Source organism: Coturnix japonica, chromosome 29 (genome assembly GCF_054131305.1).
Source record: "Coturnix japonica strain WE chromosome 29, WE-NBRP24, whole genome shotgun sequence".
Taxonomy (NCBI): Eukaryota; Metazoa; Chordata; class Aves; order Galliformes; family Phasianidae; genus Coturnix; species Coturnix japonica.
Genome location: NC_140691.1, coordinates 2,810,594 through 2,829,129, shown reverse-complemented (window position 1 = coordinate 2,829,129; position 18,536 = coordinate 2,810,594). Strand labels below are relative to the sequence as shown.

Genomic DNA, 18,536 nt, shown 5'->3' with positions numbered 1-18,536 from the left:
TCCATAGAGCCCGTAGCTCTAGGGGAATACCAAAGAATAACCCTCCATAGAGCCCGTAGCTCTAGGGGAATACCAAAGAATAACCCTCCATAGAGCCCGTAGCTCTAGGGGAATACCAAAGAATAACCCTCCATAGAGCCCGTAGCCCTAGGGGTTGTGGTGGTGAAAGGGTCCCTCTTATACCCTGTACCCACCCTTCGGCGTGCCCTCACTCAGTGTTGCATTCACTCGCTTCCCCCAGGTCGTGGCCCACGCCCTCGCGGGCAATGGGAACCGCACTACTGTGGGGTCCACACTCGCTCGGGTTAGTGCCGGCTGCCGGCCCCCCTTCACAAGCACACAACACTCGCCACACGCCGGATTCCCAACCCAGACCGGACTATACTCACCTGTCCTGCGTCTTCGTCCGGACTTTCGTGCACGAAATTTAAAGGGTTAACCTGTTTTTCCTTGCCTTTGTGTTTTAAATTTCGGATCGTCGGCGGGAGTAGGGCGGGAGGATAGGAGCCGAGGCCGCCTATTTAGGCGGGGCGCCCCCTCAGGCTCGTACCCACGCCAGTATTCCCGTCCAAGTCACGGCGCCAAATTGTCATCAATTTATAAGCAATGAGCCGATAATGTTCCAATTAGAAACTTTTATTAATTGTAGCGGGTAAAACAAAAAGGCAATTCAGCGCTGGGCGACAGGGGAATCCTCGTTCCTCCAACTGCCGCGCCTTCCCGTCCCTTGCAACTTCTTTTGTAAGGTCCATCCCGAGTGTATTGTCCTTTAATTGGTCGGTCGTGATCGTGCCACTTGGTGTGTCGTTCCCTGGTTGGTCCTTCCGTGAAACTTTGTATCCATCGGGGCGCGCTTTGCCTGTAACTATGCAGAGTACACAATCTACCCATAAAATTAGAGTGTTCTGCAACCCTTGTGGCCTCCATATTCCACCATCACATCCCGGACCTAATGAACAAGCACTCCACCACAATGCTACCACATCCCGGTCTTAATGAGCAAACATTTTATCACAACATAGACCCATACTGATGTAAAGGTGATGGCTGTAGGATGAGATCCCTCGTTCCTGATGAAAAATTTATTGACTGGGCTCTCAAAATCATCTTCATAGATTGCCTCTTTCATGCCTAATTCTCTAATATAATTTTGTTAGTCCTCCATAGAGGACCACAGGCTGATATTTAATGGTATGTCATTCTTATTTGGCCATGTTATATGACACACAGCCATAAATCATTCACTGATCAAATGGCTATCCTCATTATGTTGGACAGAGCATACAGTCTTTGCCTGAGGGCAGGGTGAGTAGTAATGGATGTCAGTTTTGAAATTTCCAGTCCATTCACCACAGCGCTTTCTGCCTCCATGTCCCATAACCAGAGCAGCTATGCTGGCATGCTCTCTTGGTTTCTGTCTAAACCACTGTACTATATCCATCAGTTCAGCTGCTGTATTATGGGCAGCAGGGTTTGGGGGGTTGGATACTGGTCAGGGCACTCCCACCAGCCTATCCTGCATTTTTATTTTTTTTTTTTTTCATTTTTGGGTTACAATCAGTCAGATCTCAAATAGATCTAGTCCAAATGGAACCTCAAAATCTGACCTTTTAGTGCCTTCATTTACAGAGTCCATTTTATACAGATTCCCTTGTACAGGGTCCCCATGGTCTTCCAGAGAGATGTTCCTGATCTTCCATAGGAGAATGATTGAATTAGGTTTTTTCCCCATCAAAACTGCCACCTGTCTTTCCAGTTTTTCAACACTATCATTCAATAGCTGATTTGCATCAGCCTGAGCCTCTTCAGTTATGTTCAGACAGTTCAAGGCCATTAAAAGTGGCCATGCCACCATGAACACAGCTAACTGTCATTCTCAAGTTGTAAGTATGTCTTTGCTAAGACCATGGAAATACTCAGTCAGGTGGGCCAGGGACTCATGGACCCTCCCTCCGTCCCACACAGGGCCCCATTTTTCAGTGACAGAAGCAGTGCTGCATTTTGAGGATCCTAGGAATCCCAGGACATGCCCTGACAAAAGGTCATTCAAAGGGGTAGTCTTTCCCCATCCAAACAACTCCATGATATTCACAGAATCACAGAATTGTAGGGGTTGGAAGGGACCTCCAGAGACCACTGAGTCCAGCCCCCTGCCAAAGCAGGTTCCCTACACCACGTTGCACAGCTCAGCATCCAGGCAGGTCTTGAATATCTCCAGAGAAGGAGATTCCACAACCACCCTGGGCAGCCTGTTCCAGTGCTCTGTCACTCTCACCGTAAAGAAGTTATTGCACACATTAGTGCAGAACTTCCTATGGTGCAGTTTCTGTCTGTTTCCCCTTGTCCCGTCTCCACACACTGCTGAAAAGAGTCTGGCCTCAACACTTTGCCCCCCACACCTCAAATATTTATAGAACCTGGATCCTGTCCCCTCTCAGCCTTCTTTTCTCAAGGCTAAACAGACCCAGTTCCCTCAGTCTCTCCTCATTGGGGAGATGCTCCAGGCCCTTCACCATCTTAGTGGCCCTCTGCTGGACTCTTTCTAAGAGATCCCTGTCTTTTTTTTACTGGGGAGCCCAGAACTGGACACAATATTCCAGATGAGGCCTCACCAGGGCAGAGTAGAGGGGGAGGATCACCTCCTTCGACCTGCTGGACACGCTCTTTTTAATGCACCCCAGGATGCCATTGGCTTTTTTGGCTACAAGGGCACACTGCTGGCTCATGGTTAATCTGTCGTCCACCAGGACGCCCAGGTCCCTCTCAGCAGAGCTCCTCCCCAGCAGCTCTTCCCCCAGCCTGTACCGGTGCATGCAATTATTTCTCCCTAGGTGCAAGACTCTACACTTGCTTTTGTTAAACCTCATCCGGTTTCTTACTGCCCGGCTCTCCAGCCTGTCCAGGTCTCGCTGAATGGCAGCACAGCCTTCAGGTGTGTCAGCCAATCCTCCCAACTTCGTGTCATCAGCAAACTTGCTGAGGGTGGTCACTATCCCCTCATCAAGGTCGTTGATGAAGATGTTGAACAAGACCGGACCCAGCACAGACCCCTGGGGGACGCCGCTAGTTACAGCCCTGCAGCCAGACACTGCACCGCCAACGACAACCCTCTGCACTCTGCCAGTCAGCCAGTTCTCGACCCACTTCACTGTCCAATCACCTATCCCATACTTCCTCAGCTTTGTTATAAGGATGTCATGGGAGACTGTATCAGTTATAGAGGTTATAGAGTTCAATTCCTGTAGTCAATTTGGCGGCCCAGGTGGGACCAGCTCTGTTCGCTGCAGGACCAGCTGAGAGGGAGACACTTTTGGCGCACCCTGAGATTTCTCTGAAGGACTCCCTTCCTCACCTGATCACTGCAGGGACAGACAAGGACCACCCATAGGTGGACCAGGTATGTGTATGGTAAGTGGAGCCCATATGTCTTGAGGAGACATCCTACACAGTTTACAGCCATACGTGCTGCTCCCAGGGAGGTGAGCTCATGGCTTTGGTTGCCAGCTGGGTAGGAAGACTCCTTGGGTGAGTTCCTATGAAAGGGAACTGTATGTCATATGAATGGAAACAAGAACAAAAACTCTCTCCCAGGTAGTTGACAATAGGAGGGACCTAGGTTGGTCTCTCCTACGGGTATGGGATATAGTGGATAGCCTGTCAAATGGTAGCCTGGGTTCTCCAAGTTGTAATCACGGGGGTTATAGGTTGTATGTTCAATATTATCATCTGCTTTAAGTGTTTGGTACCGTGTGTCAAGCCGACTCTGGGAAAAACATTAACGTTTGCAACTGGTCGACCAGAGTATGAGTGTTATTAAGATTCCAGCTAGAAAACGTTGTCAGCATTGTGTAGTATGAATAAACCATGGTTTTTGATCTAAATGTCAGAGTGAGTGTGGTGTGAGTGAGACACAGAACAGCTGCAGGGTGAGTGCCGAGTCCCGATCCATGTTTCCTTCCTCCTGTGAGGGAAATGGCCAGACACGGACAAAGTGAAAGACTGTGTTGTCTGTCCACTCATATGTACTTTCTGCTTGTATGTAAGAAGACGGGAGTTTGTACTCTGTAGATTAGTAAGATTGTCCTGAGGAGAGGTGTACATTCCACCCGACCAATGAATGTCAACCCATTTATGTAATACTATGTACTGCTTGCGAGGAAGTGTGTGAGGGAGGTGGTTCAATCAGTGCTGGTTCTGTGGCACAGTGTTTATAACTGAAGAATACAGACTGTATTAAGGGAGTTTATGTGAACTGAAGAACTGTACTGTTTGACAAACAGTTTTGATGGTATAAGAAAGTGTAATTGTTAATGATATATGGAAGTGTACTTGAGGGAATGTGGAAGTGTATCTGAGCATACAAACAGAGATTTTACATTTACAGAACATTTACAGAAGAAAAAAGGTTAAAGTGAGTTTACCTGCACTGACATGAGAGTAACACCCTGAACCTCTGCCCTGTGAGCTGAGCAGAGCAGAGCAGAGACACAGTCCTCATGTATCAGGTAGTGTTATTCTGCTTACCAAATGAATGAGTTCACTACAGAAGAGGCAAATCTTCCCCTCTGCTCCATTTGTGGCATACTCTGGAGTTCAAGACATTGCAAAGCTATGGCACATCTACTTTCTTTCAATGATGACGCCTTAGTATGCTCTGGGCTGTCATTTCAATTGCATCTAAAGAAGTCTAGGGTCATGCCAGCTGACAGGAAGCTGGCAAATGTTGTCTCATTGTAAGGAAGAGCAAGAAAGATGACATGGGCAATTATGGACCTGTCAGTCCAGAGCCTGGTAAAATTATGGAGAAAATGACGGTGGGAGTTATGGAAAAACAGCTGAAGGACAATTCTGTCATTGGTTGCAGCCAACACAAGTTTGTGAGGCGAAGGTCCTGTTTAATTTAAGCTCATTCTGTGACACAGTTATCCGTTTAGTTGACCAAGGGAAGCCAGTTGATGTAATCCTTGAGGATTTCAGTGGAGATTTTGATACTGTTTCTCACAACAACCTTCTGGACAGAATGTTCTGCATATGGCTAGACAGAAACACGATGTGGTGGGTGAGCAGTTGGCCAGTAGGTCAGTCCCAAAGGATTATAGTCAGTTTTTTCCATCAGGCTGGTAGATGGTCACTGTCGGGGTCCCCAGGGTTCCATTTTGGGGCCACTTTCCTTTCATGTTTATGCAGATGACTTGAATGCAGGACTAGAAGACGTTCTGAGCAAGTTTGCTGATGAGACCAGATGAGGAGGTGCTGTTGCCTCCACTGAGGGTGGAGAGGACTTGCAGAGAGATGTGGACAAGTCAGAGAAGTGGGTACCAGTTGGTACTAAGCACCAAGTGCATAACGTATAACAAGAACAAGTGCCTGATTGTGCACCGCAGAACATAAAGGACTTCAAACTCTGGGAGAATGTGGAAACGAGGGCACTGGAACTGAGAGATCTGAAGTTCAGAGTTTCACAGGGATTGACTGCTTGTTCAGACTGGGCCCTTCTCACATCCCTTCTCACATCCTGCAATGAAACATAGGTCTCATATGGGACATGAACCTCACAGCGTCCTTGCACCACATGTAGAGCCTGGGATCTTCTGTCCCCATGTCTTTCATTTAACATCATACGGACCTCCAACCCATTGCCCCAGGAAATGCCAGGAGCCAACATGAGAGACAGGATCTCTCTACCACTGGTCTTGCAATCAGGGCTTGACCTGTCTGCTTCGTAAGGCAAAGGAGAGGTTTCTTAGCATGCCAGTGCCTTTGCCTGCCTGTAGTCATGGCTTCCAGTTATCTTCTCTAACAAGTCCCTTGGGAAGCTTACTTGGTAATGGCCCTCAGTGGGCCCATTAATACTCCAAGAAACTTCACTGTTACTTCCGACTTTGTCTTGTTGAGCACTTTGTGCAAACTTCTCTCTGCACTAGAGGCTGATGAACTCAGCATCAAATGCACCCTGGGGCCCATTATAACCTAAAGAATCTCCTGTGCCTTATGCCATCTTGTTATCTTCTTCAGGTTATCAGAACTTGTTCAGCAAAAAGGAGGGATATCTGGAGAGAGCTTAAAGAATCCAGTATAAATTTATTGTCTATTTATTTATAGTTGGGTTTAAAGAAGACATTAAAGCAGCACTGTGCAACTGATACCAATCCAGGATGTCCCAATGAGTTCTGTACTGTTACTGTGTTGACAAAGGTCCTTCTCAACCTCCCCACCCAATTTCTGCTCACAATGGACCTATGGGACTTGCATCACTTTTCTTCACATCACTCTTCTCCTCTGCATTCATCCGCTCAGTGTTAAAACTGCTTTGCACCAACTCCCACTGGCTTTCCTCAGAGAACCAGCTACACATGGAAAAGGAAAGATTTCTCTTTTTTATCTGGCCAGCAAATGGAAAGAAAGGTGATGCAATTGAATGAACAGTAAAACACAGTGATCAACTGCATGCCATGTTCAAGCGGCATCTATTGAAGTTTGTCTTTCATATGGAATATTTTTAAAAGAAATGATTTATTCTGAGGTAGGATAGGATAGATTGAATCACAGTGAAGTAGTTGACAACAGAGGCCATCAGACTCTGAGAGATGGAGCAAATTCCAGTAATCTTCCTGGGATAGATCAGCCAGGTAGTTGAGAGGTATCAACTTAAAACTGATCAGGACTTGTGAGTATTTCACACATTGAGACGGGTTAACACATTCTCATTGATTTATATCTTTGTCTCCAACTCTGTTTTTCACTTTTACTGACATTAATGAACATCTTTCAGACTTCGTGCCTTAATAAAAAAGAGACAGTGATTGAGAAAAAGAAAAAGTATAAGAAGAAAAAGAAAAAGAATAGATAGGAAGGGATAGATCAAATCACAGTGAAGGAGTTGACAACACATTCCATCAGACTTTGGGGAGATGGAACAAATTCCAGTAATCCCCCTGAAAGTCAGAAATCAGACAGATAATTGGGAGGTATCTGACTGAACAAAGAGCAAGGGATGGAGAAATCTGGAGGGCAGTGGGAGTAGTGTGTGCCCAAATGGCCTGCTGAAAACATGCCCTTAACCATGGCCATTTCTTTAGGAGAGCTGAAAAAACTTGGAGGATGAGGCACATCAAATGGGCAGCAGGGAAGAGTAGTGCTGGGCACCAGGCTACAGTCACAGGGCATTGGCACTGGCACCGCTGTCTGTGTCTCTGAACCTGAAGGCATTTGTGTCCAGCGAACACAGTTCTGGAAAACATTGTAGTTTCAGTAAAAGAAAAAAAAAGACATCAAATCACCTCAAAGATTCATATTTACAACTTAAAATGGAACAAGACTCATGAGAATTTTTCATGTTGAGAAGGGTTAACACATTTTCATTGATTTCCATCTTTGTCTTCAATTATTTGTTTCAGTTTTATTGACATTTATGATCAACTATTAAGCTTACAGCCTCAAAATAAATAAATAAATTAAAAGAGATACATTTGCATCTTGCACATGGCCTGATGCCCCTTTCACCTTCACAGTTCCCACAAGTCCTTCCATGCCGGAGAGTATGAGATCCAGCAGAGCACCTCTCCTCTTTGGTTCCTCCACTGCTTGGTCAAGAAGCTGCCATCTGTGCTCTCCATGGATCTGCTGGATGCCACATGCCCTGCTGTGCTGTCCCTGCCACAGATAATGGAGTGACAAAGGCCACCAAATGGGACAAGGGACAGACAACATCAGATTCCCATCTGTCTGCAGAGGGCACCTTCCATTTACTCTCCCTGATCAGGAAGACAGGAAAAGACACTGATGGTCTCCTCTGTTTGCCATTTCCATTAGCTCTGACCTGTCTGCTCTTCCATCCCCAGGCAGAGCTCAGTGCACTCTCACAGAGGGCAGTCGCCCTTCTTTGTCTCCTCGCCCATCCATCCTAAAGACTCGGTATCCCCCTTGTGCTACAGTGCAGTTGTGGAAACCATTAAACTGTGTCCCCATGGTCCAAACAGGAGCTCAGGCCTGCAGCTCTACCAAGATTTCTAGCTTCTTGTGTGTTGGTGTTTGCATTAGTGCAAAAGCACAGAAGTAAATATCCTAATTGAAAAGCATCACTGGACATTGCCTGACTGGATAGCTCATCTATAGAATCAGTGTGCAGAAGGTGGCACACAAACATTAGACCGATCGTGGGTCTTGGAGGTGACGTAGCAGCACGGACACACCATGGGCATGGCTTTCCTGAAGGCCCTGTGCTGCTCTTGTAGCTGTGAGTGAATTCACCGGACAGCCGGTGCTATCCCCTCTCTGGCCCTCAGCTGATGCCCAGGAAGGAGGTGTCTATCTCAGGGATTTCCCACACGGTTTACCAGCACTTGCAAACATCAGGAGCAGCCCAGGCACCTTGGGCATCACCCAGTGTCTGTGTGTGAGCTGCTGCCTCCCAGCTGAAGGACCGAGGACTCAGAGCAGGAGCTCACATGCAGGCAACTCCTTGTGCACTTCTGAACTGAACCAGAGAAATCCCAGCTCCTGTGGTTCTGTGGGGAGCCGAATCCCATTTCAGATCCAGGATTTCTGTCAAGGGATGAGACTCCTGCGCTACCTCAGCTGGATCACTGCCCTGCACAGGGAAAGTCCAAACCTCGCCTTCCTTGTCTGGTTGCCCTTATTGTTTCATCAAACGATCTCTGGGAGCACTCCCCATATGTCTCCAATCAGTCACTGACCACTGGACATGTGGTGGTTAATTGAGTGGATTTCAAAGCACAGTCATGATGCTGTTGTCTTTCAGGAGCTGTTGGCCATGAGGACCCAGGGACATGTCAGGGGAAATGAGTGGGAAGGATAAAAATGACATAATCTGCTGCTTGCTTGTCCAGGTTCCTGGGACACAGGGAGCTCATAAAAGTGGGCAGAGCTGCAGAGAGACAGCTGTGCCCAGGAGCAGATCTCGTGCACAGCACAGCCTGCAGGTGACAGAAGGAGAGGAGAGAAATTGGAGAGAGCTTGCAGGATGTGTGTGGTGTGAGCGGGCTGTGAACTCACTGCAGGAGCATTGCTCACAGACCATGACAAGGTAAGTCTCACAGCTGACCATGAGCTGCTTTTAATTAAGGGGTAACTATAACTGGGACATCCCATAGGAGATCTGACTGCAGGCACTGCATGTTTCTTTACTGTGGAAAAAGCTTTCTGCTCCAGCTGAGACGGGTGCCCAGGGCTGTCCTGCAGAGCAGGGTCCCTGCTGTGCCCCAGGGGCTGTGTGCCGGGTATGGGACTCTGCCGCCTGCCAGGCTGTCACGGTTTGAACTAAAAATCCACCTGCGTCCGTGACAGGGGGCCGTAGGCCCCGGAGGGGCCCTAGGCCGAAAGGAAAAAGTTAATTAGGAAAAGAAAACAGCGGCAACGATCTAAGGAGGCACACTTATTTACTAAATACTATATCGAAATACAGGATAACACAATATAATACAATATAATTGAAATTGAGCTAACGAATCAAGCAAAATAGGAGAGAGAATGAGTCCCGTAACCGAGAGGCCTACTGTAAATCTAGGCGAACGGCTGAAGGCTCCCACACACTCCCCTGAACGCCAGAACTCGAAAGACGTCAGTCTGTTCTGCGACAGAGTTAATATAGAGTCCAGGTCCCGTGACCTATCGTGTTGTTCCCTGGGAGATGTAGTCTTCTTCTGATAAGTTGCAGATTCAGTAAAATTATTCATGCTTTATATGATGTTATGATGTGGAATACTGATAGCAAAAATTACAAAATTATTAAACCATGACATTCCACCCCTTATTCTACATCATTACATTATATTTATACATACATACACACTCATATGTATAATTGTGAATAATCAGCAACCTTATTTTTTTCTCAACAATCTATATTTATTCCATACAAATCCCTAAGTTGAGAACAAAACTCTATAACCTAATTTACTATTTATTAATTTTGAGAAAATGGCAAAACTGCCAGAAAAAGGAAAACATGTCAGCGGTAGAGGGGAAAGGCAGCGCTGGTAGGGCGTCCCCCACATCAAGGTGCACTCATCCTTTCCCAGCCACCACAGCAGATTTCCTTTTGACTTATACTTCTTTCCATGTGTGCTCTACACATGCATGGCCAGTGCAGGATATAGAGTCCAGATGGAAAACTTGCTTACAGAATGCCTAATTAAGGTATATAGAGAAAAGTGTTTCCTTAACATTGATCCACTCTATCTTAAGTCCTATACCTAATTGAACTATTCTGTACCTAATTGAAATATTTTCTGAGACTCTACCTATATATTTACAGGAAAATCATTGGCTGCACTCCCCCAACATCAAATTCCCTTGTGGTACACATTGAACATTCCCATTTTTGTCCATCACCCACCATGTGCACCCAGGTCCCTGGGCAAAGACAGTACCCCGGAGAGGTTTGCCCTTTCCAGACGCTGGAAGGACCCAAACTGTTTTTCCCAACACACTCTTTATGTGTACTACAGGAACCTTATCTCCCTCCACGGTACGTAGGGAGCTGGATTGGTTAGGACCATTACGATTACTAGATCCTCGAGTGTTGACCAACCAGGTGGCTTCTGCTAAATGGTTCTCCCAATTTTTATACGTTCCGCCACCCATTGCTTTCAACATAGTTTTCAATAACCCATTGAATCGTTCAATCTTACCAGAAGCTGGTGCATGATAGGGAATATGGTAAATCCACTCGATGCCATGATTTTTGGCCCAAGTGGTTACAAGGGAATTTTTAAAATGGGTCCCATTATCTGATTCAATTCTTTCCGGAGTGCCATGCCGCCACAGGATTTGCTTTTCCAACCCTAATATGGTGTTTCGGGCGGTAGCATGGGGTACTGCGTATGTTTCGAGCCACCCAGTGGTTGCCTCCACCATGGTGAGTACATAACGCTTACCATTGCGAGATCGTGGCAAGGTGATATAGTCAACCTGCCATGCCTCTCCATATTTATACTTTTGCCATCGCCCTTCCCCCCAAATAGGTTTCATCCTCTTGGCTTGTTTAATTATGGCGCATGTTTCACAATCATGAATAACTTGAGCAATAGCGTCCATAGTTAAGTCCACCCCTCGGTCTCTGGCCCACTTATATGTTGCATCCCTTCCTTGATGACCTGAAGTCTCATGGGCCCACCGAGCTAGGAATAATTCACCCTTGTTCTGCCAGTCCAAGTCTATTTGAGCCACCTCAATTTTGGCAGCTCGATCAACCTGATGGTTATTTTTATGTTCTTCAGTAGCCTTACTTTTAGGCACATGAGCATCTACATGGCGCACCTTTACAACAATGTTCCTTATTCGGGCAGCAATGTCTTTCCACAGTTCAGCAGCCCAAACAGGTTTACCCTTTCGTTGCCAATTATCATTTTCCCACTGTTGCAACCACCCCCATAAGGCATTTGCCACCATCCATGAATCAGTATAAAGATGAAGCATTGGCCACCTCTCCCGTTCAGCCACATCTAAAGCCAGCTGAACAGCCTTTACCTCTGCGAATTGACTTGATTCTCCTTTACCTTCGGTGGCCTCTGCAACTTGTCGTGTGGGGCTCCATACAGCAGCTTTCCATCTGCGATGCTTCCCTACAATACGACATGATCCGTCTGTGAATAGGGCAAATTTCTTTTCGTTTTCTGGTAGCTCATTGTATGGTGGTGCCTCTTTAGCACGTGATACCTCTTCTGTAGGTGGTGTTTCAATTTTTTTACTCTCAGGCCAGTCCATGATCACTTCTAGAATTCCAGGACGGCTGAGTTTTCCCATTCGAGCTCGTTGAGTAATTAATGAAATCCACTTACTCCAAGTGGCATCAGTAGCATGATGGGTGGAGGGAACCTGTCCTTTAAACATCCAGTTTATTACTGGCAAGCGAGGTGCTAGAAGAAGCTGAACCTCTGTCCCAACTACTTCAGAAGCAGCCCGAACCCCCTCATACACGGCTAAGATCTCCTTCTCAGTTGGAGTGTAGCGCTCCTCAGACCCTTTATATGCTCGACTCCAAAATCCTAGGGGTCGGCCTCGGGTCTCTCCTGAGGCTCTTTGCCACAAACTCCAGGTGGGACCTTTCTCTCCAGCAGCAGTGTAGAGGATGTTCTTCACATCCTGTCCCGTCCGTACTGGCCCCAAGGCCACGGCACGGGCTATTTCTTGTTTTATCTGCTCAAAAGCCTGCTGCTGCTCAGGACCCCATGAGAAATTATTCTTCTTCCGTGTTACCTGATAGAGAGGGCTCACTATGTGGCTGTAGTTTGGGACATGCATTCTCCAAAAGCCCACTACTCCCAGAAAAGATTGGGTCTCTGTTTTATTTGTGGGCGGAGACATAGCAGTGATTTTGTCAATCACATCTGCTGGGATGTGACGACGTCCATCTTGCCATTTTATACCTAAGAACTGGATTTCCTGGGCAGGCCCCTTCACCTTGCTGCGCTTAATGGCAAAACCAGCTTGCAAAAGAATTTGGATTATCTGTTTCCCTTTCTTGGAAACCTCTGCTGCTGTATGGCCCCACACCACAATGTCATCAATATACTGCAAGTGCTCAGGAGCATTACCCTGTTCCAAAACAGCTTGGATCAATCCATGGCAAATTGTTGGGCTGTGCTTCCACCCCTGGGGTAAACGGTTCCAGGTATACTGAATACCTCTCCAGGTAAAAGCAAACTGTGGCCTACATTTTGCAGCCAATGGGATGGAAAAGAAGGCATTAGCAATATCAATGGTGGCATACCACCTAGCTTCTTTTGACTCCAGTTCATACTGGAGTTCTAGCATGTCTGGTACAGCAGCACTTAATGGAGGTGTAACTTCATTCAGGCCACGGTAATCTACCGTCAGCCTCCATTCCCCACTGGTTTTACGCACTGGCCATATGGGGCTGTTAAAAGGCGAGTGCGTTTTGCTAATCACTCCCTGATTTTCTAATTGGCGAATTAGCTTTTGAATGGGGAGCAATGAGTCCCTATTGGTGCGGTACTGCCGTCTGTGAACCACTTTGGTGGCAATTGGTACCTCTTGGTCTTTTACCTGGAGCAACCCCACAGCAGAAGGATCATCTGACAGACCAGGTAAAGTTGACAGCTGCTTAACACCATTTGTGTTTACAGCAGCTATCCCAAAGGCCCATCGATACCCCTTGGGATCCTTGAAATATCCCATCCTAAGGTAATCGATTCCCAGTATACATGGAGCCTCTGGACCAGTCACAATAGGGTGCATTCGCCAGTTTTTACCAGTGAGGCTTATTTCGGCCTCCAACATAGTCAATTCTTGGGAACCCCCAGTCACTCCATGGATATAAATTGGTTGTGTCCCTTGGTGACTTGAGGGCATTAGGGTGCATTGTGCACCAGTGTCCACCAAGGCTTTATATTTCTGTGGTTGAGATGTGCCAGGCCACTTAATCCACACAGTCCAGTATACTCTGTTGTCCCTTTCCCCCCCCTGGCTGGGGGCAGGGCCCCTCTATTGTTTACCTCGTTGACTTGCAGCAACTGGAACTCTCCCCCGTTTGGAAGAGTTCACCTTGGTGGTTGTTTTGGATTGTAATTCTTTCACTCGTGCCTGAAGTGCAGAAGTGGATGAGTTATACCACTTCTTTATATCCTCCCCATGATTACTCAAGAAATACAACAAAGCAAAACGTATGGTCTTATCATTGTCGTTTGCTTGAATACGAGGTGTCTTATCGTTGTCATTTGCTTGAATACGAGGACGTCTCTTTTTTATGGTTGAGATTTTCGATGATACAGGTCGAGAGGAACTCATGTTGTTTAGCTCTCTCAATAGGCGATCGTGGAAATCCTGGTTTCCATCATCTGGTACCACCGTGGATTCATCTACATCAGGCACATTAGCCAATTTGTCAATAATATCACTTTGTGTTTCCTCCACTTTGTCTAACCTTTCCACTATTTTTTTTCCCATTTGGACAATGGCTGAAGTATAAAGCTTAACTTCTGTAGCGCTTATAAATAATTCAAGCTCCTGAAGTCTGCTAATTAGCTCATTTACAAGGGGCTTTCTTTCCCCTTTGCCATATACCAATGCTAGTGCACTGGCATGCTTTTCTGGAGCTGCCTTTGTAAAGTCACGCCACATTTGGCGTGGAACGTGGACTGCTTCAGGATCATGTAATTGGTTTGGATTGTTACGATTGAACTGGGGGCTGTAGAGCATTTCCACCAGAGCCCTTTCTCTCAAAAATTGGATACCTTTCTCCATATCAGTCCATTTCTTTTTCTCAGGCTCCAAGTCCCGTTTAAAGGGGAATCTATCTCTTACCGCTATCAACATCCGCTTCCAGAGGGTGTAGGACCGATTTTGGCATGTGCCTATACCTCTGTCCACACGTGAGTCCCTGGAAATGCTACCCAGTTGGCGAGCTTCACTGCCATCGAGCCACGCACTGTTGGCACCATTGTCCCAGCAGCGAAGTAACCAAGTGACCATATTTTCTTTTGGCTGACGTGTGAAATCCTTTCTCAGATCTCGAATTTCACTCAGTTTAAAAGATCGATCAATAATGGTCGTAATACTTTGCTCACCTTTTGCTCTATCAAGAGTCTCAGGTGTTAATGTTGGCAGCTGTGTTGATGAGGCTGCCCCATCTATAAGTTTGGACTCGAGAAATTCTCGTAAAGAAAATCTAGCTTTTGGCTCCTCGTCTAACTCTGACCCTGACTCTGACGCTTGTGTTATTTCCTCCAGGCGACCTTCCTCCTTCTTCCTCTCTCCTAACTTTCTCTCTCCTAACTTTCTCTGCTCCTCTGACTTCTTTTCCTCCTCTAACATCTTCTTATACTGCTCTAACAACCTCTGCTCCGCCGACTTCCTCTGGTCTTCTGACTCCTCCTGCTCTCCTGAGTCCCCCTGACCTCCGGAGTCCCCCTGCTCTCCTGAGTCCCCCTGCTCTCCTGAGTCCTGCTCTCCTAACTCCCTCCGCTCTTCTAACTCCTTCTGCATTTTCTCTATCTGAGTTGAAACTCGTTTTGTTTTTCGCCCTCTTACAGGGGCAACCAACATTGTATCTGGTGCCCCCGGTGGTTGGTTAAGTTGGAGTACATACGGTTCAGACTTGAGGGTGTCGCATTCTGCCCTGAGGACGTTATAACTAGACTGGAGGGCGTCGTGCTCAGACTGGAGAGCGTTGTGCTTACACAGGAGGGCGTTGCGCTCTGCCCGGAGATTGTCGTACCTGGACTGGAGGTCTTTGTGTTCAGACTGGAGAGCGTCGTAGTCAGACAGGAGCTCGTCGTACACAGACCGGAGGGTGCTGCGACTGGCTTTGAGGGCGTTGTAGTCGGCCTTGAGGTCAGTGTACAACGAGTCAATAGAGTCATGTTTGAACTGGAGATCGACGCACTTACACAGGAGGGCGCTGTGCTCGGACTGGAGAGTGTCGTGCTCGGACCGGAGGGCATCGCGCTCAGTCTGGAGAGTGTCATGCTCGGACCGGAGGGCATCGCGCTCAGTCTGGAGAGTGTTGAGCTTGGTCTGGAGGGCATTGTGCTCGGTCTGAAGAGTGTTATGCTCGGACTGAAGAGTGTTGTGCTCGGTCCGAAGGGCATTGTGCTCAGTCTGAAGAGCGTTATGCTCGGACCGGAGGGCATTATGCTCGGACTGAAGAGTGTTGTGCTCGGTCTGGAGGGCATTGTGCTCAGTCTGAAGAGCGTTATGCTCGGACTGGAGGGCATTATGCACAGACTGAAGAGTGTTGTGCTCGGACTGGAGGGTGTCGCAGTTGGATTGGAAGGCATCATGCTCAGTCTGGAGAGTGTCATGCTCGGACCGGAGGGCGCTGTACTCGGACTGGAGAGTGTTGTGCTCGGACCGGAGGGCATCGCGCTCAGTCTGGAGAGTGTCATGCTCGGACCGGAGGGCATCGCGCTCAGTCTGGAGAGTGTCATGCTCGGACCGGAGGGCGCCGTGCTCGGACTGGAGAGCGTCGTGCTCGGACCGGAGGGCGCCGTGCTCGGACTGGAGAGCGTCGTGCTCGGACCGGAGGGCGCTGTACTCGGACTGGAGAGTGTTGAGTTGGGATTGCAGGGAGCTTTTCTCATCCCAAAGTTTTTCTGCGTCAGCTCTAAGACTCTCTTTCTCGTACCAGATTGAGTCTCGTTGGTACAGGAGATCTTTTCTCTCAGCTTCAAAAACTTTTTCTCTCTCTACCTTCTCATCCCAAAGTTTTGCTGCGTCAGCTCTAAGACTCTCTCTCTCGTACCAGATTGAGTCTCGTTGGTACAGGAGATCTTTTCTCTCAGCTTCAAAAGCTTTTTCTCTCTCTACCTTCTCAGTCCAAAGTTTTTCTGCCTCAGCTCTAAGACTCTCCTTCTCGGCCCTGAGACTCTCTCTCTCAGCTTCTAAAACTTCCCTCTCAGGAATGGTATTGACTAAGGCCCGATAAGCATTAGCTAGGCCCAAAATCATTTGTGCCTCCTGAGATCTGCCTGAGCCACAACATTCCTGCCTCAAATATGCAATCAAACTCTCAGGATTCTTCAAGTGTTCAGGAGTGAAGCTCCATAACACTGAAGATGTCTGTCCTTTGAGAATCTCTTCAAAACCTCTCCACACTCCCTGCCACTCAGTATTCTCTGGTTCTAGGGAAGACTTCCTCCGGATGTTATAAATCCAGATACTGAGTGAGATTATTACAATAATCAACAGTAAGATCAGGGAGATTAAGAGTGTGACCCACTGATCATTCAAAAACTGCATAAAGGATTCATAGAAAGAAAGAGGAGCACGCTTAAAAATCACCATTTCTGTATAATTAGTTGCATTAGTTGCTCCCTCTGGAGCTGTATACAGATACGAAGTGAGCATTGCTAACCATGCTTTCAATTCATTATACAATTGTATAGCTCCATAAGAAAAAGTGGCTAGCTTAAACATGGCCCAATATGTTCGGAGCGTCTCAAAAAAGGAACCAATGGCACACAGTCCCTGGTAAAACAAATTTAGTAGAGAAAACATCTTTTTTTCCTCCAATAGAGAGAAAAAGTAAAAGAAAACAAAGCTCAGCAGTGTTTATAAAATATACCGGAGTATTGGCAGTCCGCCTGGACTTTCAAGGTCAAGCTCGCAGGTGCAGAATCGCAAACACGAGATAGCTCCTTAACAGGGAAAAAAACTCGTAGCTCTGTTAAAAGCTAAAAGAGCAACAGAAGAAAACACAGAAAAACAGCAACTCAATTTGCCCGCATTCTCCACCAAAATCTGTCACGGTTTGAACTAAAAATCCACCTGCGTCCGTGACAGGGGGCCGTAGGCCCCGGAGGGGCCCTAGGCCGAAAGGAAAAAGTTAATTAGGAAAAGAAAACAGCGGCAACGATCTAAGGAGGCACACTTATTTACTAAATACTATATCGAAATACAGGATAACACAATATAATACAATATAATTGAAATTGAGCTAACGAATCAAGCAAAATAGGAGAGAGAATGAGTCCCGTAACCGAGAGGCCTACTGTAAATCTAGGCGAACGGCTGAAGGCTCCCACACACTCCCCTGAACGCCAGAACTCGAAAGACGTCAGTCTGTTCTGCGACAGAGTTAATATAGAGTCCAGGTCCCGTGACCTATCGTGTTGTTCCCTGGGAGATGTAGTCTTCTTCTGTAAGTTGCAGATTCAGTAAAATTATTCATGCTTTATATGATGTTATGATGTGGAATACTGATAGCAAAAATTACAAAATTATTAAACCATGACACAGGCTCAGCACTCAGCCTGCCCGGGGAGCTGCCCAGGGCGCTGCGGGGAGACGTGTGGGGTAAGGAGCCCCCGGCAGGGTTTGTGCTGCCACAGCTGCTGCCTGGGGCAGGGGATCACAGCTCCACTGCACAACTGAATGTTTCTGAGGGCACTTTGCAAGAGGAGAGCCAAGGCAGGGGGTTTCCATTTCCTGTTCTGAGGCAAAGAGGTTTGGAGTCAGAAATCTAAAAGGGGCAATAAGAGTTCTGAGAATTTTTCATCAATCAATTGCTTGTTTTGTGAACACTCACACATGATGTGCTTTCAGTCTCCCCTTTCTCGAAGGATGGAATTATCTTCATTTTCTGTAGGCATGAATAATTCACTTATCCTACAAACAGGCAGCATTTTCTAACTGAAACTGAATGCCACCGAAGCTCGGGTAGGGGGCTCTAAGAGCACTTGGGGTAAAGATATGAGACATGAAACAGATGAAAATATCCAGGGAGAAGGGATAAGAAAATAAGAGGAAGGTTAGAGCTCCATATGCTGCTTCTGCTTAAGGAATGCTGATCTACATGAAATTAAATGCAAGTAATGGTGCTAAATGTACACTGTTGTAGGAGAATAAAAACATTTCATATTATAGCAGGAGGAGTGTGTCTGAGAATGGTCTGGACTTGTCATTATCTTCTGCACTCTGAGCAGGACTCCAAGCCCAACAACAGCAGATGCCCAACAGCAGCTCCATCAGTGAGTTCCTCCTGCTGCCGTTGGCAGACACGCGGCAGCTGCAGCTCCTGCACTTCTGGCTCTTCCTGGGCATCTACCTGGCTG

At 47.0% G+C, this 18,536-nt stretch overlaps 1 protein-coding gene across 1 annotated transcript; it reads right to left on the bottom strand.

Annotated features, from left to right (window-relative positions):
* Positions 1 to 463: 463 nt before the first annotated feature.
* Positions 464 to 17,715, bottom strand: LOC146755862 (uncharacterized). The gene is made up of 2 exons (XM_085525082.1): positions 13,828 to 17,715; positions 464 to 517 (listed from the first exon to the last, which is right to left on the bottom strand). Exons 1-2 carry the CDS (start codon positions 16,978 to 16,980, stop codon positions 464 to 466), a joined length of 3,207 nt encoding a protein of 1,068 aa, XP_085381208.1. The 5' UTR covers positions 16,981 to 17,715.
* Positions 17,716 to 18,536: the final 821 nt, after the last annotated feature.